Genomic DNA, 25945 nt, shown 5'->3' on the forward strand with positions numbered 1-25945 from the left:
ACCCTCACTATAAATCTATGTAAAATGTTAAATAGCACTCATACAAGCCATCATTTAAACCTTTTTTTACATTCTGTGAAAATGAGACTTTCTAGACTTTATAAAGTAAAATTTGTGTTTCATCCAAACTTATCCTAATCGACACACGCCTGTCCATTGCGTGACAGGTACAGACCACACCATTTAAACCAGGGAGTTTCCCCTCATGCTGAATTATGACCGATACAGTGGCCTGGCTCTGCTCTGCTGTCACTTCGGCAAAGGGCCCAGCAGAGGCCGAGGGGGGCCTTGATCCAAGCACACCCTGCCATTACGCGGTCCATGCTGGACCCGAGCAACTGCTCACCCAAGCCACAAGTGTGCCACAGAGCACTGCGAACATTCCTCCGTTGCCATGGCAGCCATTCGATGTTTACTAGAGTCATCGGCACAAACTCAATTCATGCCACGGGACTGAAGACATGGCCTCTCAACACCATCATGGTCTCTCTCTCGCTCTCTCCGGGTGACTCTGAGGGCACAGTTACCAACTCTCATATTCATTTTTGAAATATGGTTCAACAATGACCTTTATCAGGAATTTCAGGAACAATAAATTGCAACAACAAATATAAGTAACATACAAACACACCAGACTTTGCCCATGGTCAGGTCAGCTTGCATGCCACTCTGTCCCACTGACATGAGCGTTTTTATCTTAAGCCAGAGACTTCAGGAAACAGTCTTAAAAGAGAAAGTTACACAATTTATCTTCTGAAAATATGAGAGAACAAGCGAACGAAATGTCATCACTGGTTCCTGTCTACTAGGAAAGACTGCCAAGAGAACGCTGAAGTGAACTTGTAGAACTTCCCGAGCTTACTGCTTTGATTAGAATGATGTGAAGGGCCCCGTTACCCAAGTATGTGCTTCAAATAGGCCGGGTCCTCCACAGGGACTGCAGCACCTCCTACGTAACCCCAGCGGAGCCTGGCTTCAGACAACATCAAGGACACAAACAGAACATTTCTGAAAAGAAAGTAATTTGAGTCTGTGGTGGTGACCCTTTTCCTTTCACCTCCATTCAGATGAGGAGCACACAAAGCCAAGAAAGAAAATCTACATCCATCAAATTCAGTTTCTGCAATGTTCCCCTTATCCAAGGGCGAGGAAAGCAGAGTGGAGAGGACTGGAACAGCCACAGGCATGCCACAAAGGACAGGGTTGAGGCGTAGAGACAGAGGGGGGAAGGATAGGGAAGAGCGGGGCCACACTGGAGCCAGGGGACAAGGGGCCAAACCCATATGAGAGGTTCAAGGGCAGTTCAAACCAAGTCTTGGAAATGTGTGCATTAAAAACAAAACACCATCCAAGTGAGCTCATGTGAGTATCTTGAGGGAATACACTGGGCAGGAAAGCAGCAATAGAGCTTCGCAAGCACTGAAATCCCAACATGTTCCAAAGTAGGAAAACTATCAAGGTTGACATCACTGAGTTCCAAGCTATGCTGAGAGGTATACAAGACCTGGCCAACATGATTGATCACCGGACAACTTTTTGCTGTGCAAAACGTAAGGATGGTCAAGATGTTTGCAGATACCAATACTACAACTTTTCTCTTAAAAGAGAAGGTTGCAAGAAGGTACAAGGATAAGCACAGGAACAGTGGTGAGGCTTGATTCTCCTTGCATTCAAATCCTCCACAAACTAGCTTTTGTGACTGTTGACATCTGCGAAAAGCGACCATCCCATGGAAATGGTCTGCTGATAGGACAACAGTCCTCTGAGACTGGATAAAGAGGATAAATTTAGCACAGAGGAAGAGCTAAACTGAGGGTTTATAGAAAGACGGGGAAGAGAAAAAAGAAAAAGACCGGAGAGTCTAAAGTCAAAGGAGAAAATGTCATCTCTTATTACAGAAGTGCTTTGAATGTGAAGAGAAAAAGAAAGAGGGCACCACCCCCACTGCTGCTAATGTCTGACCTTCAAACTGTTAGTGGCTGCAGAGCAACAGCCTCTCTGCCATGATGGATAACCTTTATTTGTATGAGTGCTTTTGCTCCAACGTGAATTCAGGCGAGTTAGCAGAACTGCCTCTCTGATCTTGGCGAAGCTTTGATTTTTCCTCAACTGCCAAGTTCCCGACGCATGTACCCAAAGATGAATAGAAAATCAAAGAGTGTTCACCTTCATGGTGGAAATTCGAAGCATCTCGCAGACAGTGACGTCGTGTGAGAGCCAAGGCTGCCTTCAGGCCGTCATCACTCCAGCACTGACACTCCAACTTTCAGTGACAGTGGCACGCCACATCACAGATCACCTCTCACGTCTGATTCCGAGCGAATGACCCTGAACGCCCCATGGTCAATTCTGGATGAAACCCACCTGCGGTGTACTGCAGCTATTTGCTTAACCTTAGCTGCCTTAGCAAATATCCATTGGTTAACATGGGTTGCCCTGGATTAGCGTGGTCTTGTGTGAGCAAATGAAATACCTCCAGGGTTTTTGTGTGCTCAGGGAAGCCCTGGAATTCATCGCTTTGAAATCAGTCAGTCTTCTCTTTGCGATTCGAGTGCTGTGAATTCTAAATGCTCTACCCAGGACACATGGGGAGAGTTTAAGCAAGCTAACTACTAGTAAAAAGAATGCAAACTAAGGACGAGGCCAAGGCAAAAGAGCAGCACCTGTGTCAACATGGCTCCTTCGGCCATATTTACCGAAGCATCATTAATCCCGCAGGATCGCTGTCTTTTCCAGAGACACTGTAAGTTTACAGAGAAGATGAAAGAAGACAGAAGGTAAGGGATAGACAGCAGCTATTTAACTCCAGGGCACAGCTCGGGCAGATGGGCAAATTGCTGTCTCTGGCAAACTCAAAGCTAATTTAAAGTTCTCTTGCTAGGCAAAGGTACAGAGAGTCCCAAATTAGCAGAAGGTACCAAGAATCCTTCAATTTCCCACAATACAGTTCTGTGCAAAGGTCAGGGACCGCCCTTCATTTATTTAATTGCTTGTCAAGATGGCCATTGAGTACAAGTCATTAATTCTTCAGGAGATATTTTGGAGGAAATTAGATGTAAGATAATCCACTTGTATAAGGAAGATGAAAGTAACAGGACAATAAGTAAAATATCAGGAATTTTCAAAACTGGAGTTAAAAACGATTAAAGGATACTGATAAAATGGGACTCCTAACAGCTGTACAAGACCTGGTAGACTACCAAAACTGTCACCATCAGATAAACAGAACTTTCATCTTTGACAGACCATACTCTTACTTTTATCGTCAGATCTGAAAAAATCCATCTTAATGCTATGGGTGTCTAAAAGGATGTGTAGCTGCAAAAAAGGCATTACTGAGAAAAGAAAATGTGCAAAAAAAGAAAATTTGCAAATCAGACCCCAACATCACTAAGTTTGTTAGGAATTATTTGGATTCTGAGAAGCAACAACTACAACCAACTCCTAAAACTGAACTTTGGAGGTGAAAACCTGAAAGCAAGTCTCTTGAAAAGAATGCACGTTGTAATAAAGGCACAGGCGCATACACTAAATTAAAAAATATATATATTTATGTAATGTTATGTAAGCTACATAACGGCCATTTTGATTGGAAGTTAAATGAAGGGGTCTCTGGCTTTTGCACAGTACTGTGCATGCTTTATTACAGGGACAACATGAAAATATTTGGCATCGCATGCGAAGACGTGCTAATCTCAGCACACCATGTTCCATGCTCCTCAACACTTGGGAAAACTGTTATTAATCATTATAAATAAAAGATCCTTTGCTCAGTTTAAGACATTAATATATGATGACTGAAAAATGTTAATCTAGTACAAAGAATCTTCCTTAAGAGGCAGTTATTATAAGCTATGAGAATCTTCCTGAAGTACACTAAATGGACAGCTAGTCCCTGCATATCCCGGCAGACAGAGGCTCTCTTCTCCCCAGCCGCATTGACAGTTGGCACGCTTTCACCCACAACTGGGTAGGCTTAAGTCTTCCTCTCCCCCCCGCCCTCCTTCCCTCTCTCACTCCCTCACTGTGGCATGATTTGCACCCCTTCCCCCAGTTCCTAAATGCCAAAACAAAAAGACCATTCAACACACGGGAAGGGGGAGAAGAAATCACTGGAATGGGCATGAGCAGTTCAAAATGTACCAGCAGATAAACTCCCACTGCTTTCCTGACTTTTGTATGCTTGTGCTCTGTCTATGTATGTCTTTTCTCTGTGTTTTCAAAAATGGACTAATTTTCAGCTCCTGGCTCATGCTGAAATCCTGCCAGGGAGCAGGAGAATACAACAGCTCTGGAAAGACCCTGGAGTGTTGATTAAGTTAGTTCTGCTGTGCAAGTTGCCTGCAGCAAACTTTGCTTTCCAGAGATGCATTAGTGTTAATGGCTGCACCACGTTGCAGTTCGTCCAGCTAATGCAAATGGAAGTCTACAGATAACACCACTTTGCCCAGTGTACGACCTCTAAATCTTATTAGACAGAGTTTTGAACATGGGTGTATGTGCATTTGCATGACTGTGTGCATGTGTGTGAGTGTAAATGCATGTTCTGGTTCTTCCCCGATGTATTCACCTGACTAAACAGTTAGCCATCAAAGGCAGAGTGCCTCCAGGAGGAACTACTAATACCAGTGCATCAGTGAAATGCACTGGGCCACTGCATTTTTTGTTGCATTACAATGGTGACAACTAAAATTGAGTCTTACATAAGAGACGTTCTCTGCTCTGTTTCTGAAAAAAAGATTAAGGATTAAAGTTTCCTACATATGGATTAAGCTTAGTCTGGGACAGGTGTCGGCAACCCAAATGTTAAGAAGAGTCATTTTGTCCTTTCAACAAAAATCAAACCACCTTGCGAGCCACAACATTTTATGTCAATTTTATCATCTTGGCTGTAAATATGTCTCAGTATGGGCTAATGTACAAGTACAGGCTAGAAATATAATATAAACAAAAACACAGACTTACTGTGCTCTGCTTTAAGCTTTAGCTCAGCTTTTCCCACATCTCTGGCAGGATACTCTTCCGCAAAAGTGGAGGAGTTTCTCGTAAAATGTCTCTCAACATTCGATTTTTACAAGGCTAAAGACAGCTTCTCATTCACCAGCTTCTTGCGCAAATTCTTCCGTTCCACCTTAAACGGTGCCTGAGGCAGAGTGTAACTGCTGCGCTATTTTAGGTGGAACGGGAAAGTTCAAACAAGAAGCTGCCAAACCAGATTTTCATTTTAGTGTTTGACAGTTTCTTGTTGCAGATTAAATGTATCAGGAAACCAGCCGGGGTGCTTATAAATGCAGTCGAATCATCTCCAGATTATCGTTCTTCACCTTAAATCTCTCTTTGCCTTTTCGTTAGCTACTAGCTAGGCGAGACTGCTATCTGTGTTGCTGTGTGACCAACAGTCAACGCACTGATCTTCAGGGTTAAAGAGTGAATTAGCAGTTCGTTATTCGTAATTCATAATAGTTCATAATATTAACTCCAGCATTTATGACCGTTTATTGTTAAAACTGTGTTAGAACGATCAGCAGAGCTTCAGTTTACTGCAAAGGAGGATTATTTTATTTTTACCTAAAAATCTAATTCTGTTGTGGAGCCGCAATGGGGCAGTAAAAGGGGCGCATGTGGCTCCAGAGCCACATGTAGCGGACCCCTGGTTTAGGACTATACTCAACATCAGTGCTAATTTACCATTGAAAAGATTTTGGAGTCTAGGCAAAAGCTTAATTCTGGTCTGGGAAACCAGTTCTATATGCTCAAAGGAAGTTGAGGCTTATGAGACTCCAGTGAATGGAGTTTTTACTGCAGTTTAATTCCCAATCCTATGTGCCGTGTGTAAATACAAAAAAAAGAGCTTTTTTGGGTACCATTTTGCTTTACCATGGTCTGCGCATACCTCTCTCTTTTAGATGCACTAAACGCTTCGGATGTCTGGTTCCTATCACTACCACTGTCAACAGTTCACAGTTCTCCAAATTCCTCTCAAACAGAGCATTTCACTTCAAACCACTCTGAGTGACTTCACATCTTAATGATTTAATTACGCAGAAGTTTAGAAAATTGCCAAAATTCTTCTTTAAGCACATAGTTAAAGAGGCATGACATGGTAAGGTTACTGGTCATTCCACTGTAACTGACCATGTTTTATGTTCCAATGAAAAATATCATGATTTTATGTATGTAAAACAGTTCAAAGCTGTGTTTGCTAGTCACATACTGCCTAGCGTTTTTGAGCTATGCTAAAAAATTAGCTAAAATTGTCACAGCGTAACAGTTTAGTGATATGATTGTTTCGTTAGTGACCAACTGGAAAGGTCAACAATGCATACTCAAAACACTTAAACAAAAGCATTTCAGTCTGACGTCCAAATCAATTACAAATCAAAAATGTAACCCTGACTTTGAAATATTTCAAAGGAATGATCCACACACATGAATAACATGTTTATCAGTAATACCTTTTTACCATCTCTTAGCTTAATTCTGACTAATTTACTGCCACTGACATTCTCACTGCAGGTTTGTTCTGAGTTTTATCAGAGTTTCATCATTATTTTGTAACCGCATTTGAAAGCACTGATGAATTTAGTCTTAGGCCTATGTCATCCACGCTGTCTCTTAACCATCTGAAAGTCTATTATAAGAGTAAATACAAACCAGTGTTCCTCTAAAAATGACCACAGAACCATGAGACAAAGAAAAGAGGCACTGCATTCAAATCACACTGGTGCATTTTCTCCAGTGGGTATTATACTGGGGCAAACGTATCCAGAGGCTTAAGACCACATCTAAAATGCACAGCCAAAAAGGGACATAAAATATGCTCATAAAAAGCATGTGTCTTCTTTACTGGTGATCATAAATAGCTAGTGAAAGGGTGATATTGAGAAGCAGTTTCAACTGGTTTAGGTTTTTCTCCCCGATATAAAACCTCCGTCTTGAGCCACCACACACCAATGCAGACAAAAACAGATTTATGGCGCAACGTTCTCCCGTGCAAAGGAAGTGTTTATCATCATCTGCAGGACTCGTGAAAAACAGACACACTGAGGACACACAATAGCAGCCTGAAACAGCATACATACACAAAAAAGCCGAGGCTTCATGCTGGCTTGGCGCTGCTTTGAGTTAGAATTGCATGTATGAGGATTTACATAGAAACACACTCATTGTTCATGACCAGGAGGGGTTGATGCCAGTCCTGAAGGATGTCTCCCCTTTGATATCACGGTTAGAGTGTAACCACAGAATGAAAATGCTCTGTTCAAAATGCACCATGCGGCAAACGGTGAACTACAGGCAAAATGCTGTGTGAGCAAGGCTGCCTACCTGCATTTTAAATGATCTGTGAAAAAACATGCTGCTTATGAAGCACTTTCAGCTCGGCAACAAGTTCAGTTGTTCCAAAAACATGGGCTTTTTTGTGTGCATGTGGAAACTGTGTTGCTTTCAAGCAAATTCGCATTTGTTTTAAAGTCAACAAAATGCAAATACAATGTAAAATGGTGGAATAGAATTTTTTCACTTGCACACTTTATACAGCATGTGACTTTTAAGGGCATCTTGACTGCTTTTGTTTAACTGGCTGGAAAACAGTTTAAAAGTGACCTTGAAGGCAGCGTTGGAGGTAGCACAATGCAATGTAACACATTCCAGTCATGTGATTACTTTTTATTGTAATGTAGCAATGTAAGGCTTACAGTTTAAATTCTTACAATTACAGTGCAGTTACAAACCTAATAATAATTATCCTACTTGTGTACTCATTTGTCTCTAAAGTCCTATTTGGACGGGATCAAATTCACACAGGGTCCTGGGCAGATTTTCGTCTTCTATGCCATGTCGGCCATGTCTGTGTTTTTCTCCCTCTTCTCCTAAGAAAATTTCATGTTCATATTTTCCAGGGCGGATGACTGCTGCTACCCGCCAGATTTGGTCTATTAGTGTGAGTATCACCCTGATATTAAACACTTTCTGAATCTTGAAAGCTCATGAAGAATCACTCAACTATTTATTTGATCAGGTGACTCCACACACTACCTAGTGCAGGGGTCGGCAACGCAAATGTTAAGAAGAGCCATTTTCTCCTTTCAACAAAAATCAAACCACTCTGGGAGCCACAACATTTTATGTCTATTTTCCCATCTTGGCTGTAAATATGTCTCAGTATATGCTAATGTACTAGCATAGGCTAAAAAAAGGAATAGAAATGAAAACTTATCTTGCTCTGCTTTAAGCCTTAGTTCAGCTATAGCTGCTTTTCTCGCATCTCCGGCAGGAAACTTTTTTGTAAAAGTAGAACAGTTTCTTGTAAAATGTCTCTCAACGGTTGATTTTTTACGAGGCTGAAGTCAGCATCTCAATCACCAGTTTCGCGTTCGGATCGACCTTAAATGGCGTCAGAACGTAGCTAACTGCTGCATCATTTAACATGGAAGAGGAAAATTCGAATGAGAAGCTGACTTCAGCTTCGCAACTTTTTAGTGTCTGACAGTTTCTCGCTGCAGAGTAAACGTATCAGGAAACCAGAGTGCTTAGAAATGCAAATAAGTCTGTTTGCCTCCAAATTATCAGTGTTCGTCTTAAATGTGTCTCTTTGCCTTTTCATTAGCTACCAGCTAAGCGAGACTGTTATCTGCGTTGCTGTGGCGACCAGCAGTCTGCGCACCAACCCTAACTGTTAGAGGTTGGTGAATTAGCAGATATAGGCTACGTTAACTCCAGTGTTTAAGACCATTTATTGTTAAAACTGTGTTAGAAAGATTAGCAGAGCTTTATTTTACTGCAAAGGAGGAATGTTTTATTTTTACCTAAAAATCTAATCTCCTGTGGAGCTGCAACAGGGCAGTAAAAGAGCTGCACGCAGCTCTGGAGCCGCTTGTTGCCAACACCTGACCTAGGAGAACACTAGCAAGAGGGGAAACAAAATAAAATAAAATGAGAAAACTGAAAATTAATGAGCAGTTATAATGGCAGCTACAGGTATAAAACATTACTTTATATTCACATATGCACATCACTTTTTTTTAAATCAAGAATGATTTTTAGAAAGTTCTAATGACTAGCTGTTTCACACAGTTCCTTAAAGATAACAAATCCAGTCTGAACAGTGTTTAAAGATAGCAATAACTGTGCATGATGCATTTAAAACATAACTTTCCTCTATAAAGATTATCCATGCTTGTCCTTGTATGCAATTTGCGCATATGCTACCAGCAACAGCTGACTCTTTAGTTTGGATTGTGACTCAGACCAGCACAGATCGAATGGCGTACACTCAGCACGCAATCTGTTAAAGATCCCTATGCTGATAAAAACAGAGGCCCAACCTCACCTGAACAGGCCAGGCTGGATACTCACTCAGAAACAGCTCTGTAAGCTTTACATTTTACTCATTTTATTATGAGGCAGCACTTTCCATTTGGTACAGGTTTATATGGGTTTTGGGGGGGTGGTAATAGTACCAAATAGTGAGATTACTTGTTTCCAAGAAGTAATAAATAAAAAAAAAAACTGTTACAGTTTGTGATCAGTAAATAGTGAATTTTTACTTACTTTCGAGTATCTACACCAACACTGGCTAAAGATCACCAGTTTTGCCCCTATAACACACTGTCCCACAGTCCACTACCAATGAGGGCAGTGCTGACCAAGCACAGCTCTGGTCAGTTTCCCAAACCTGGCTTCCTTATTTAACCAAGCACACATTAAGACACTGCCTGAAATAAACCTTTTTTCCTTTAAAGAGGAAAACATTCATCTGCTTGATTGTTTCTCATGAATAGCAATGCTTTTAATTTCCAACTGTCCCCTAGGCAATGGCAATAAACTGCCAATTTAATGCACATGCAGAAGCTGAAAACAGGGGCTATTTATCTCAGAAACATTAAAAAGCTACAGCACTGCAGAGATTAAACACATTGTCAGCCCCGTTTATAGCATGTGAAGCTAGTCCAGTTCAAAATTAGTATAACGGGTGCAGATTCGTACCCACTCGGGAGCACGAAAAGTGAACGTTCTACTTTTCAGTGCACCAGAAAGAAAATCTGCCTCATGGATAGCTAATAGTAAAGCCCTTATTTTAATCTGCGCATTGACTCAGACACTAAGTGCACTATATTGGCCTGTTACATGGGCTTAACTACTTTTCCCCCTGCTAGCCCTAACATCAGTAAATTTGTATTAAACAAAAAAAGGCCTTAAATCATTTAATGTTATATTTTACGCATCTGCAGCTATGAGACTGGAGATTTCTTTAAGAGCCATGGAAACCTAAAGTTATAGGCCCCTGCTCTCCATAGTGAATCACAAGTTGGCATGCTATTTTCTCTCCTCTTTTCTAGTGCGGCCACAGCCGACTGGCCTTCATCCGTTAGGGTTTGCAGAGCCACTTGGTTAGGAAATTCTAATTGATGCTGTAATATCTTGAGGGCCTAATCGGATTTTAAAAAGGTTAACTAGGTGAAATTGCTCCACCACATTTGCAGCCACAGTGGAGCTGAGCGAAGTTAAAGCAGCGAGGGGGCCAAGGAGTGTTCTGCCAGAATGTCAGTAGAATCTGCACCTCCCTGCCACGGGGGAGAGTGGAGCTTGAAGGAGAAACGAAAGAGGCGCAGCTGTGCAGGTCCAGGGCCACAAACACAAAACTTAACACTGATTTTTTTTTTTTTTAAGCTGAGGGTGGGTAACAGCACTTCAACAGCTGCCAAGATAGAGGATCCACATGGGACAGCCGAAGAGAAAGCTTCTGTTGATGGTCTGTTTTGCTCTTTTTTTGTTGAGGGTCAAAAAAAAGACCCAAGCTGCTTTGAAGCAAAGCAGAGTTTTATCACTTTATCTGTACTGAACTCAGACTGTGTGACGATATAAATGGAAAACCATTACTTTGGAAAGACCTCTTGAAATGAACTGTAATAGTATGCTCTTTTCATTGTTAACCCTTTAATGCTGTTTTTTCTGTGAACGGCAATACACTTTTCATTACAGTTGCCTTCAATCTTCACTGACATCAGTAATAAGCCTTTAGTGATCAAAAACTATCACAGGGCATCCAACAATAAAGGCAGCATTGTGCTTCTTTTACACAGTGATAGAAAACAAGACAACAGACAGAAAGCTCCAATTCCACATGCTGACACACTTTTACTTCACCTAACATGGAAACGCAACTCATGAAACTACTCTGGGGAAAGATTTTAATGAATTAAAATGGACAAAGCCACAGCCTCTGCATGTATCGACCGTGAGATCTTAAGGTAAGACAGGGTTAATGCCTCTCAGGTAAAGGACACAGCATACTGTCTGCAGTGTGCTGCTGTGTCCTGTCCCTCACTAAATATAGCCACAAATGAGGCAATGCAGCCTGACCTGCACGTATCACTGCTGCAAACACATTGATTCCAGACAAGAAGTGTTCAAGTCTTATTCCTGTGTTATCACCAGCAGAGATACAGACACCATCAGTCCGCTGTCTCTGTCATTAGCCATTCTTAGTAGGCTTCATTGGGGCAAGGCAAGAAAACAGCCAAGCCTAATCAACACTACAGCAAGGCCTTCGAGAGCTGGCTGTCTTAATCAGAAAAGTACATTAACTAATAAGGTGATCTCTGCAGCAACACTGCCACTAGATGACATCATTTATGTACCTGTTGGGGTACAGCTGAGGTACACCATATGGCCAAAGTATGTGGACACCTGACCATAACACCTATACAAGGTTTCCTGGACATCCCAGTCTAAAACCAAGTTTTGGCCCCGTTTTTGCAGTTATAATTGCCTCCACTCGTCTGGGAAGGATTTCCACAAGACTTTTTAGTGTGCAATTTGTGCCCATTTAGTCAAAAGAGGTGAGGTCAAACACTGATGTTGGACAAGAAGGCCATGCTCACAATCTATGTTACAATTCATCCCAAAAGTGTTCAGTTGGGTTGAGGTCACCCCAAGGTGATCATTAGGCTCAGTGCCTGGTATAGAGTTCCTCTACACCAAACCCATCAATCCGTCTTTATGGAACTCGCTTTGTGCACAGGGACACAGTGATGCTAGAACAGGAAATTACCTCCACCAAACTGTTGGAAGCATATAACTGTCTAAAATGTCATTGTATGCTGTCACACTAAGATTAACCCTTCACTGGAAGTTTACTGGTGGCACTATGCATTCCAGGAGGCATTCTCCTGGCATCCATCAAACCAAGACTGGTCCATCAGACTGCCAGATAGTGAAGCGTGATGAATCACTCCAAAGCATGCATTTCCACTACTCCAGAGTGCGGCGGCCGCATGCTTTACCTCACTCCAGTCAGCGCTTGGCAATGCAGTGCAGTCTAAGTGATCGTAGGCTTGTGTGCAGCTGGTTGGCCATGAAAACCCATTTCATGAAACTCTCGATGCACAGTTCTTGTGCTGATGTTGTTTCTAGAGACAATTTGGAACTCTATAGTGATGATACAACAAAGGATAGGCGATTTTTATGTGATACACGGTTTAGCACTCGGCAGCCCCACTCTGTGAGTTTGCATGGTCGACCTTTTCATGCCTGACCTGTTGTTCCTCCTAAACGCTTCCATTTAAACAATAACAGCACTTATAGTTGACCGGGCCGATTTAACAGGGCAGAAATTTCACAAAGTGACTTGTGGCAAAGGTGGCATCCTATGACATCCTATGATAAAGTCACTGAGCTTTTCAGACTCATTCTACTGCCAATGTTAGTCTATAGAGACTGCATGGTTATACACTTGATTTTATACACCTGTTAGCTATGAGTGTCCACATTCACAAAGTGTATATAAAACAACACAAGTGCCCAGTCTAGCATGATGGTCCGTTGTTCTGAGCAAGAATAAGGAGAAAAAGAATGTGACCTGTATGGGGATACGGACTGGCTACTGTACCACCCTACCGACAACCCCACTAAACCCCCCCCCCAAAAAAAAACATTACTGGTCACCACTGGTTTTATTGCCAAATTCAGCTGGCTTATATATTAAAATAGGTACAGAAAACTACTGCCACTTACTAAATAACGATTGCTTAATATATGCTAATCATTGGCAAATTAGACCTGATGAGGATTGGATAAGGGTTGACTGCCCTTTTCATCAGTAATGAGCATCGTTAGGGGTCGAATTAATAGAAAAGCGCATTCCTGTGTCACCCAGGCAGATATCTTCCTCTGCTCAGCAAGGTCACACTGTTAGGAACCTATTAAAGTCTCAAACTGTTAAATTGCAAGCTTATTATTCAGTTATTAACCTTAAGACATATTGTTCAGTAATTACGACAAATGATTTGGTAAAAACTACATAAGTTCTGTAGTTGAAAAGGTGAGGAACTGAAGTGTGGGTCCACATACAGGCCCTTGCAGATAAAGAAGTTAATGAAAAATAATGAAACAGAGAAAATTCAAATATGCATTTTGGCCCCCATATCAGGATCAAGCATCACCTTGCTAACTGTGCTGGAACAAGCAAGACTAGATTATGCTTAAGGTGTAATTTGTTCTAATGAGCAAGGGTTAGTATAATGTCAGTGTCAATCTCTAGATGATGCCACTCAGTTTTAATGACACTCAAATGTGTGGGCGGAAGTGAAGTGTGAGGAATCTCATTACCAAAGCATCTCGCTTCATAATGTTCTCTGAATAGAGATATTCTTCCCTTTCCATGTGTGATACCAGGAAATGGTTATTAGCTTCTTTGACAGCCGTCATCAACTCTATATATCCCATTAATGTCTTTAACAATGAACAGTGAAGAATTCAATAACAACTGGATTAGCTGGTAGCAAGTACTGTAATTGCTCATTTGTTTGATAGAGCATTGATTTGACAACACCAAAGCTTCTCTCCTTTAATAATGAAAGCACACTCTTTCATCTGGCAACCACGCAGCTATGCCTCAATATCTAGTAAGTTGTCTTGACAGGAAATATTTTCATTAAGTCATCAAGTGTGCGTCCCTGACACAAAGGCTACCTCAATACTTAGATACTTTAAATATACTATCTAGGTTTATTTTGGCCAAATTATGGGGCAAAATTATATTTACCTTTAATTTTTTAAATTTTATAATGGCATATTTATAACATGGAGTGCTGAGGGGGATGTAGCACCCCCAGATTTCAGGATTGCTAAACTGTAACTGCTAATAATTATTTAAAATAATCAAAAAATAAAAATGAATAAAGAAAAAAATGAACTTCTTGTTTAAGGGTGGAGTTTGAATTTTTATGTTTTATTTATCAAAATTGCAGTCGCCATGCAGTGTTAATGCAAGTGCAAGTTAATGCAGCAATTTCATTACAGTGGGTCACTTTCCTGGCCATCTGTTGGCTGCTCTGGGTACGTGACACTAAAACACAAGCAATATTAAAGGCCTAATATAAAAAATCATCTAACATTACCGTGTCCCATGTTTTGAACATATGAGTTTTGTTTTCAACCATTATTCTGCCCACAAGGCATGGAGTGTTAAATCTCCATGTGAGGTCTGGTTACGTTACAGCATCACATATCAATCGTTATTGATGCTCAGCTCATTTGCTCATTTATTCAGGGCAGAAAGTGTGCAGAGTGAGCAGCGGTTTGATTGTCAGTTATATGTACATGCATCTTTCCACCAAACTGGTAGAACTCATGATAAACTTCACTTTAAAATAATCTTTAAAAAATACGAAACAATTCAAGTATTATTTTCACAAGTTGAAATTTACGGCCTTCCGCCCAATGACTGCTGGGATAGGCTCGAGCTTCCCCCGTGACCCAGAAGGATAAGCGGCTTAGTGTGTGTTTGTCTGTGTGTGTAAAATTTACGGGTTACAGTTTGGTACAACCACCTAGCAATAGAAAGTACCGGATAAATGATGAGTTTGTAGATATTTAGCTTATTACTATCTCAACTGATGCCTTGGCTTTAAATACATCATAGTGTAATCCTTGTAAATATCTAAAGTCTATGTACTTAATTTTTCATTTTTTATCAACTGCAATTTGAACTAATTTGGTAGAATCCATATACTGTTGTCTCTCACCACATTACAGAACATTATGGCACATTTAGTTTGCTTGAAACTATCCAAAAAACAACTCAATGAAGAAAACAATTGCTATATAATTTTTGCTGCTTAAAATTTCGATACCCCAACTTAAAACACATTCTCACGTCCCTGTATAAGGCAGTCCCACAGGGCTAAAGCTTTCTTAACCCTCTGGGGTCCACAAACTTGCCCACATGTCAAATTTAAAGTTTGTAGATGTGTATAGATCTTTGCCATAATACAGTGAAGAAATACAGTTCAAACATTTCCTGAGTCTGTACAATCTGCACTTTCCATTCTTATCTTCTTATTACTCACATCTGGAGTTATGAGGCAATGAAGAGGGGTTGAGATACACATCATATGCCTCTAACCATGTGTCACAGGGGGATTCATGTGTCTGCATACATTTTGTGTGAAACTGACCAATGGACACTCAGGATATCACTAAGGACTTACCCATCACGTCCGAAACCCTTTATTCTTCATTCAGACAACACAGCACACAAAAAGGTTAACAGCCGCTAAAGTTGCTGCAGCAGTTTTGGAAAGAGCCACCAACAACGAAGATAACAGAACATTTTGATATGAAACATGTGGGGATCAAGTCATCATGCAAGTGTCTTTAAAGGTGAATATAAGAAGAGATGCAAAATTTGAGCTTTTTTTTTTTCTTGAAAAACTTCATCTAAGATGGTGCAGCAAGCAGTGAAGCAGCAAATAACGTATTCTTCAAATGTATCATCATGTTTTGTCATAGCCAAGCACAATTATCATTTTCTTTGCTATTTTAGCTATGTTAATGATCACTGACATAGTTTTTGTAAAGAATTCATAGATGAGCATGCTAGCTAGTTCTCTCATTTCAGGCTATTGTATCAAATGGCTAACCAGCCTGCTAGTGCTCATTATTGCAATCATGTTGTTAAACAATCTCAGCAAGTGACAGCGTACAGGTGGTGGAACTACTGGTGATGTAGCTGCTGTTAACTAGACTGTCTCAAGCTGTTTAATAAGGCCTCAGTTCAAATGGTGCTCACACTGCACAAAATGGTATCTTTGCAAGTAAAATTATCTTGAATCTAGTAAATATATCTACTATTTCTCATTTTGAGATTGTTGTAAGCTTAGTTTAAGATTATTTAATATGTTTCTAGATATTTTACTTGTTTTAACTGACTTTATTGGCAGATACAGGAAGATTCACTCGAAAGAGGCCTCGAATATTCTGTAATAAATCTTGCTAGGACGAAGCAATCTGAACAAAACAACATGCAATGTGCTCTTCAGTACGAACAAGCCGGGATGCCCCTGCGTCGGAGCGATGAGGTAGGTGCCGGACAGCCGTCGCAACGTTTAACCTCCGTTTGCAACTTCCAGGTGCATACCCCCGTACCCCTTCACGTGTCTGGTAGAAAAGATCACTTCCAGCATTGCATGTAATACAATTGATTACACATACGTCAAGGTATGTAGCATATTTTTTTGGTTCAGATTGCTTCATCCTAACAGGAGTTACAACAGAATCTTCGGGGCCTCTTTCGAGTGAATCTCCCTGTAATTTTGCTTGTTTCGAGTGTACTTAAGACAACAAGTAAAATTATCTGCCAACACAGAGAGACAATTTAAGGACTAGATATACTGACTAGGTTTAAGATAATTTCACTTGCCAAGATACCTTTTTTTGCAGTGTAGACAGTCGCCTGTCTAGGTAGGCAGTTCACGATTGAGATCATGGTGTGATCAAATGAAGTGCTATGACAAGATTCATCATATCCTTAATCCATGCTTACTTTACACGTAGAGATGTGGAGGAGATAAAGCAGTTATTGTCTGCCTGTAAAACCAGAGCTCTTCACATTCAGTGTGCAGGGTGTATCCTCCTTTAAGACTGACGCTTCTGATTAGACACCTAATCCACACCTCTGATATCTTATTTACAGTGTCCAGTATGGTTCCGTGCTCTAAAGGGATAACATCTTCATCAAATCAGCTTTGCTATGCTAACAAAACCTCTCTCTCTAGCTTCTTACTTTCTTTCTTGGTTCTCTCTTCCTTTCTTTTATGCTTCGCCCCAAAGCTCCAAATTTCCCAGCCTAAGGAAATCTTCCACAGCGTGAGCTGACAGTGTTCCATGGGGAGTCTTTGGCACTTGGTAATGATTGGCTGCGTGTAGCGTGTCAGCCACCCAGCGCACCAGCGATCAATAATTCACAATGAGTCCATGTTTTTTCCCCTCCCTTGCAGTGCGAAGAAACGGTTCCGTCATGCTGTTTATTACCCTCAGTGAGCCTTAGCTGGAACAACTAGAGTGTTCGAAAAACTAAAGTATAAAACTGACCACCGTGAAGAGACAAGCATGCCATACAGTTAGAGCAAGCAGCCATCTTGGGACAGCCAGAGTTAGCTGTCTGACCTAGTTAGCATATGAACACCCGCAAGCACAGTCCATGCCACTCCTCCTCCTGCCTAGCCAGACACTGAAAAGCCAGGCAGTAGCAGGACCAATAAAGAACTGAATAAAAACAGGCTTGTCTTAAAATAACACATAGCTTTCTTACCTTTTTCCCCTTAAGATCACGGGATCATTGTTAATTGGATAGAATCTTAATTTGACATTGTTGCATAGAGTAAGCTGTGTGGTAATATTTACAAATACAAGAATGTATCTGTATAAATATTGTTTATAAAAATGTTTTCCACACTAGATTAAGGTAGTACAGAACATAGTTACACAGGACAGAGAAGAATCTGTGGCACATCATAGAGTTAAAGGGGCATCCCGGCCTAAAACTCATTTAATGTGTTGTTTGTTACATTATGTAATATTACGAGTTTGACAGAATTTTGTATTCTTTTGTTTTTTTTTTCGTCCACCAAAGGTTCTCTCACTACAATACACAGCATGCCCTGCAATAAAGAAATTCTGACTGCTGGCACAGCCACTGATGTAAAGACAGCTCATTAGCAGTGATGTTAGCTTAGCTTTTCTGTATATATATATATATATATATATATATATGTATATATATTTCAAATAGCCCACCCTCAAGTAGCTGTATTTTCTCAAAAGTTCTTCCCACCTTCAAGATGCATCATCAGAGTGGGGTTTTCCCTAATCTTTAATCTGGAAAATATAATTTTAGAAACTTTGTGGCGCCACTGTAGGAGGTGAGCAGGCATTTTTACAAGAGATGAACCAATGGTTACATTTTCCATTTTGCACAGAGTGCTCCTTTAAGTTTACATTTTGGATATAACAGCTCAAGAACGCTCCTCGTCTTTAATTGATTGTAATATTAGCCTGAAATTGATCTCAGACTATAACTTTTACACATTTTCCAGTAGTGCCTTCTGTAGTATCCTGACCCCAGAGTGCAGCCAAAATACAAACTTTATACTCATGTGTAATATAATACTTCATATTTCATAGTTCCTTCATATCTGCACCGCGTGTTAAACACATGGGATACACATGGTAACACTTACCCCCCTGATGCACAGGCCCCTGGAGGCTGGGGCCCTACAGGTGTTTGGGGCCCTCCAGGGGTTGGGGGTACAGGCCTAGGCCAGGGCTTTCCTGCAGGTAGGCCCACCCGCACAACCCCAACGTACTCCACAAAGGTGCCCGGGAAGTCGCCCTTCTCCTTGGTGCGCTCATTAGTGCCATGGAGCCAGCCCTTGGGGTTTTTCTCATCACCCTCCTGGTAGTCTGGTGTTACAAGTGCTAATTTGCTGACGGTGAGGAGGTCTCCAGGTTGCAGAGAGATGTCATCTCCCCTTTCCCGCTTGTACTCAAACAGTGCACGGTACTGAAAACTGTCCGAGCTCATGGTGTACACTTTACATGAGCTTTTAAGTTCTTTTTTTCTGGATTAAGATTTTTTTTATTCAAAAAGATAAAAAACTCTTCTGCACTCCTAAATTAGTAAAGTCCTTGCAGCACGTCCTGAGAAGTGAGGAAAATCTGGATTAATTCCTTGCAGTTGTTACAAGTCCATTATGCTGGGTGGGGGCCAATACTGCATACTTTCTGAATTCATCCAATAGACACTTGCAGTCTGTGGTGATACACGCAGGAATTTGGATGACACTAAGAACGCAGAACACAGTAAAAGCCCCAGTCCCATCAAAAGAGGGAGCAGAGGAAGGGAGTGGGGGAACAAGGGTGGAAGCGCAGATTTGGGGGCAGAGTGACCCGCAGTGTGGGTGTTCGTAAGTCCTGCAGAGCTGGCAAAAGCCCCCAGATGGTAAAGCAACATTTATTAAATTATCCTCTCAGGCTGGTTTCAGATGTGCTCACAGACAGTCAGCCATGAGCAGTCCCCATCCATCAATCCCCACACTTAGTGCACTTCACTTGGTGGTCCAAAAGATTTATACTGACACCTGAAAGTTCATTATTTTCAAAGTTATTATAATGCACCTCAGCAGATTAATTCAAATTCATTTGTCTTCATTATGCAAGCATTTTTTGTATGTCCTTCATTATGCAATATTTTGGGCTGCATAGTAGGCGACTTCTGCACTGGAATGAAAAGACCTGCATTGCATGGGAGCAATTTTAAGATCTTCTGTCGACCTGGCTTACACGAGCTGATTATTTCAAGCACAAACAGACAGGCAGAGCACTAAAACGAAAAGCCTGGTATGATGCTTTACTTGAGAGAGCGTGACTGGGCGAGAGGGAACTTGAGCATGCAGAGAAACTCGACTCGTCTAAGTGGAATCGGGGGGAAAACTTACCTTCTTTCTCGCGCGTCAAAACTGTCCCGGCCGCAAACGAAACGCAAATGAATCCAAGGGAGGCGAAAACGAGCGGGACCGTGGGGTCAGTTTAAAGAGAGCACGCGTTTAGTTTGGCTCAATAAGTCTGCGTGGCTGAGTCAGGCTCAGACGTGCAACCAGCGTTATTTTTCCCACCCGAATTCCGACAGGTTCCGCCTCCTGAGTTTGGATTGGCTGAGCAGAACGCGCCTCCTGTGTTGCTATTGGCTGTTTTTCGTGCTTTCGAGCAGTCCTCGCGCTCCGATAGGTGGAATACTAGCCAATATGAAGGAGCAGCCTATCCGAGCGCAGGAGACGAGGTTCTGTCGAAGTACGGGTGGGGAAAAAAACAGCCAGCCTAATGCTGTAGTACAGTTGTGCATGTGACGTCATTTAACCACGCCCCCGTCGTCTAGAGCAGGAGTCAAGTTAGACACTTCAGGCGGACGTAAAGAAGGATTGGAGTGGATCAGTTTACTGCCATTATAACTGCTTTAGCAATTCCTACGTCGTTTGTAGTCATTTATACATACAGTGTTTTACCGTTTAACTTTTCTAGCACTTTCCTTTTTGCTATAATGCAGCATGTGTTAACGGCCAGCAGTTCCCTGCAGCTAAACATGATTTAAAGGACCCTCTTCTAATTTTTTCTTCTAGTGTATTATCTTTGCCTATGATTATCTCGTTATGAAGTTTGTGACTTTATGTACAAAAAACAGTCACTATACATTTTACATCACCATCTTCCATCCTAAAATTAAATACACTGTTTTTATTTATTCATTTATTTAGTGTTACCTCTGTTCTGATTGGCTGTTTTGTGCAGCATCCAGGCTGAAACACTCCTTATAGCGTCAGTGTGAACGGGCGGGGCTAAACTGCTGCTAAACTGAATAGGCAGGTATATGTAAATATGTTGGCTTTTATGACATCACAAAAACTACGGGCTGTTTTGCTTAATTTCCGTATATGGACTGTGTGAAAAACTTTAACAATGTTTACATACCACATCAAACTCTGTTATTTAAAAAAGCATATTCAGTTTTCCATAATATGGATCACTTCACAAATTAACCCCAAGGTAATACTCTAAATAATATCTCTGTATCAGTATAGTGTCAGAGTATGAGCATTTTAAGGCAATTAAAGTAAACAGTGAGGTACATATGGGGCAAATATCCCCTTTAGATGCTTTTGAAACATCTGGGAACGCTGCACTTGAATAACATTATTTATGCGTAAGTTACCCAGAATAATTCATCACATGTATTGATTTCTGTAAATAAGTATGGAACATATAGGCCTACTTTTCATTCATTTTTTTTCTGAGCTGATAGGCAGTTACTATGTTTATGTCTATGAGCTCAAGAACTACAAAACACGATTAATTCAAATGTAGCCCTATGTGTTCTCTATTCCTTGAGAGAAGAAAATGCATGTGATGTATTATTCTGTGTGTTTACCAAATAAATAGCAGGGTAGTGATAAAATATTTATATGAAATGCTCAATCATACCGAGATGCACGCTCAAATAAATAAATAAAACATGCCTCTTTAGTTTGTGTTTAGCTGTTCTGTAATAGACTTGTAGATGCCCATTCAAATAAATCAGGTTGTTCTTTCCTCATATGCCGTCCTCACCTAGAGCACCTAGGCCTGTATAATTATACTATTTGACTCTTTTGAGCCCATCATCACAGCATCAGAGCATCACTTATCACTGTCATCTACCTCAGGGCTTTTGATTTTAGTTGTTATTAGACATCGATTAATTGTACTTTCATAAGTTGCAAGACTAAAGTGTGTTAGCCTGGATGCAGTAGTACTGCTGTCACCAGCATCAAGTTCATATGCAAATGCAAAGTGACAGACATCAATGCTCTGCGCTGAAAGATGGATAAGATGTAATCAAGATAAAACACCTTGTCAGACATAGGTCTTCACACATAATCTGCTCCATATGTGTTCATGTCTGCTGAGACAGTTTATAAGCAAATGCTCCATCAATGGCAAAAGCTTGTGAGAATAAAAGGAAAAAGATGAGAAATAACATCACATGCCCCCTTGACACTAAACGCTAAGCCATTTCTCAAATGAACCTGAAGAACATGCAGCTGGGTTCTTCTCCAAGCCATAATGACATATTACGCATAAAGACAGACACATTGTTTAGTTTTGCTTTTAGCATTCATGCATGGATAGAGCTTTGTACCATCCATGTGGCCTGAGACGTCTCCTGTACACAGATCTAAGTGAAATGTGTCTTCACTCACTGTTGGAGTCAGCCAAGCTGAGAGAGTAACGCATGCTTTCATTCAACGCTCTAGTTGCGGTGCAGGCAGAAAGAAAGCAGAGCCCTTACTCTATGCACGTTTGCTCTGTAATATTGTGTAAAGTTCAAATGGAGAGAGAGACAAATTGAGGAAAATGATTTTATAATGTCTTGTAATATAAAATCTTTATAAGATAAAATACAAAAGAGACCTTGAAGTTGAAAGGACTTTTCTTACGTCCTCCTGACGTACTATGTGCTCTTAAAAATGAAGGTGCCAAAAAGGTTTCCAAGGAGCACTGCCATAGAAGCAGGGGTGAATCATTCAAGAAAGCTTGTGCCTCATTTGGAAATGAGGCCTTTTGTAAAAAAGAGTTTAAGGAACCCTTTGCATCAAGGATGCTCCATCCTGGTCCTGGAGACCTGCCACTGTGGAGAGTTCAGAACCAAAACACTTGGCTCTAATATTCAAAGGCTCCTGAAGACCTTCATTACCTGGACCTATACATTTACATGATGTACAGTTTCGCTAACAGTTCCCCTCCACAACCACCATCGCACTTAAACGTTTTGTATGTCCACATCCTAAGACTTATTATTCCATATCCACATAGAAAACAATGGAACATGATTGACTTATTGTTGAGTTACAGAAGTGGAAGATGGATGTCTTGACCTGCTGGCTGGTCCATGAATGAGAATGATTGAGAAGAGTAAAATAAAAATGAAAGACGATCTAGATGTGTGGTGAGCTTTTCCCCCCTTTGATGCTACTACAACCTACCACTCTCCAGATTAAGCCCTGATGTATGCTAGCTCTTGCACTGAGGTACGACTGACTCACTCTGGACTGCTGAAGAGCCTGAGGGGGCAGGTAAGAGATCAGCAATAATCCTCTGTTTGAAACGAGATTCAAAGCAGAGCACGTCAGCTTCAGAAACTGTTCAAAGCTTCTGTGCCAGCTATGCCGCACACAGATTCGCTCTCAGTGTTTTGCACAGCCCCCCTCCTCCAGCCTCTGCGGTGTGCATCAAAGCTAGAGAAGCTCCTCATCCTCCAACACACAGGGCCAAGAGCACACAGAGCGCCAGATGTATTGGGGAACACATCTGCTTACAGCTGCCGGCAAAGAGCACGCTCCAGCCCTTTTTTTAATTAGCCCAGTACTGAATCTGGATCAACATGGAATGGACAGGATAGCAGGCAGGGCAGCACAACCCCCTACCCATGCACTTTCAATTAGGCTTCTAGATGATGCTTATCTGCGGAACTACTGTGTCATATTCGATCACAATTTTTTATATGTGAATTCTGTCATAGGGCGTAGTTAACCTATATACGGCAGTGCCATATCCTATAGAAATATCTGTTTTCACAATCCTATTAGAACGTACACAGACATGGCAGTCCTCAGGGTGGATGCTGATGTTTACACGCTTTCATTTATTGCTCCCCCTCCAGCTGACGTCTGGAAGATGAGTTCCACCCACCAGAGGTCAAGAGCTCGTCTGAGGGCCTGGTGCTTCTAGCTAATAAAATATGTTCTTATTGTAATTGTATGGGTGGTACCAAGCTAGGGATGAACTACACACTTTGCAAAGCAAATAATGATACAGCAAAACTGTCTGTGATGCAATTCTTCTGAAATAATTGTAGAGAATGCTCACTTTTCTTATCATGTGAAAACATGTGTCTTGGGTTGGAGTAGCAGAAGAAACACTGACTGATGAAGTGTGTAATGGAAGGTATCAGAGAGGCTTAGTGGGCCGGCTGTATCTGTATGAGATCAGGTAAGAGCAGGGTACAGCAGGGCAGGCATTTTTTAAGCAAGAGTGAACACGCCTAGAGGGTATCTCACACAGCTGAAAATTCAATTTACTCAAATTCCTAGGATTAAGAACATGTTTTCCAAACTGATAGAGATCCTTATTGCTATTGATAAAATGTTTTAGTGTGTTTTCATCCTCTGTCATACATTCCTCTGCAACTACTGAGGTGTTGCATCATATTTGTGGCCCTTTGAATCTCAATGCCCTCAGGGTTTTAGTGTTGAACCTTGGGCAGCTTTATTTATCGTGTCTACATAGAGCCAAAAATCCACACAAGCTTTGACTATTTTGAAGACTAATGTCCACTGTGTATTAGAATTCTCTGTAGAAAAGGAGTTTCTTTGAAGCAGGGCCTTTTGATCCACATTCCCACCCTTTAAAAAGGTTCTTAAAGGGTTATTGCTAGTGTTGTCAGATCCTGGATGTGATTTTTGAACGTGTGGAAACATTTTTAACCCTAATAAAACCCTAGGCTTATTAAGTTTGAGAAATACATGTAAACATGGTTCAAATAATGTACTTCAATAATTCTAGGATCCATATACACAGTAGGGAACACTTAAAGCCCGCCACGTAATTTTCAGTTATAAGTTATTTAAACAAACAGTTTATTTTTATCACTCTATGACTGTTTCATTGATAGGTTTGGTTGGAAACAAAAGGGTTACATCCTTGAAACAGCCAGCGAAAAACTGTTCAGTCAGAATTTTCTTTCCCATCATATCAAGGTACACAGAGCCAAGCGAGCTCTTCCATTGATTAGGACTTGAGGAGCTGAACTGAAGGTCTAAGGTGTTAGACTAACCACTAAATAATTAGGAAGTGACAGTGGAATCAACCAACCGTGATTGGATTTACAATAAGTGGGACCAATTGCATGAGAAAAAATGTCCCTCTAGGCCTTCTGAAAGTTCTAGATACTTCACTGACTGCAAGTAGCCTGACTTATGTGTTTCAGTCATATGCTAGAAATGGAAGACAGCAGCAGCTCTATGCCAGGACTCTTTACTGAAGGAGTCACTGTTATGTCATGTTATGTACTTTATCAGTCCTACAAGGGAAATTCATAATTTTGCTGCTTAACTATGCCCAATCTGGGAGCAGCACAGCGTCACCAGCAGAGCAGTGCTACCTGAGGCAGTGGGGGGTTAAGTGCCTTGCCCAAGGGCACAACCAGGTGTACCAATCAGTCGTGGGATTTAAACCCACAACATTCCGGTTGATGACTCATCTCTCCTACCTCTAAGCTACTGGCCACTGTAAAACTGATATAAGGTAATATGTTAATATGTCTGTTAGAGGCTTCAAATAAAACATGGAATGTTTCACACAAGCTTCAAAAGTCTGTATTTAATCTAAAACGTCCAAACGTGAAATGCCACTAGCTTGGTGTTTACATACTACTAGAATTGCTTAGGGGCGCTAGCAGAAAATAGCATTATCATAGAGGTGGGTGTTTTCCTTGTTATTTTGTTTTTTCTTTGAGTCTTGATGTTCATGAATGGCCTACCTGTAATAGTCATTGTTTGTCACTGCATATACATATTACGACAAGTGATATGTTACATCCATACAAGTCCATAAAATTATAATCCCATATTGCACAGAGAAGAAATACCTGACCGTACACCGACTCGACCATTCTTTCCTGAATAATAGTTACCTTGGGGTTTGTGAAGAAAAGACATGACAAAGATTCCCATGTTTGAGTTCTGAGAACCTTTCAGTGACAAGTGGAATCAGACCTACTTCTTATGGTGCTTCCCACCACAAAGACACACATGTTTCTAAGAGTTTAAGTGGTTAATTCGATGAGCATCTTCTGCAAAGTGGACTAATTCAGAGAAAGGATGGTGTCAGAATTTGCTCCCTCATGCTAATCACATTCTGCTCTCTGAGGGGCGTGTTATGCAGAAACTGGGACAGTCTGAATTGACATACGCCAGATTCTCGTGAAGCGTGTCTGTGTATGAAGCAGAGAGAGTGGTAAGAGGAAAGGGAAAGGGACAGATAGGAAAAGATTAAACCACTGAAGGATCGA

The 25945-nt window shown here is 41.1% G+C and overlaps 1 protein-coding gene across 1 annotated transcript in view; it reads right to left on the reverse strand.

The window, feature by feature from the left end:
* The window catches only part of pik3r3b (phosphoinositide-3-kinase, regulatory subunit 3b (gamma)), a 228380-nt gene extending 208432 nt beyond the window's left edge, over positions 1-19948 (reverse strand). Inside the window, exons 1-2 of the mRNA XM_036570646.1 lie at positions 19782-19948; positions 18525-19424 (exon numbers count right to left, since the gene is read on the reverse strand). Of these exons, the coding sequence (XP_036426539.1) occupies positions 18525-18868 (344 nt within the window). The 5' untranslated portion in view covers positions 18869-19424; positions 19782-19948. The remainder of the gene's footprint in view (positions 1-18524; positions 19425-19781) is intronic.
* Positions 19949-25945: the final 5997 nt, after the last annotated feature.

The sequence above is a fragment of the Colossoma macropomum genome, unplaced genomic scaffold, assembly GCF_904425465.1.
Source record: "Colossoma macropomum unplaced genomic scaffold, Colossoma_macropomum, whole genome shotgun sequence".
NCBI lineage: Eukaryota > Metazoa > Chordata > Actinopteri > Characiformes > Serrasalmidae > Colossoma > Colossoma macropomum.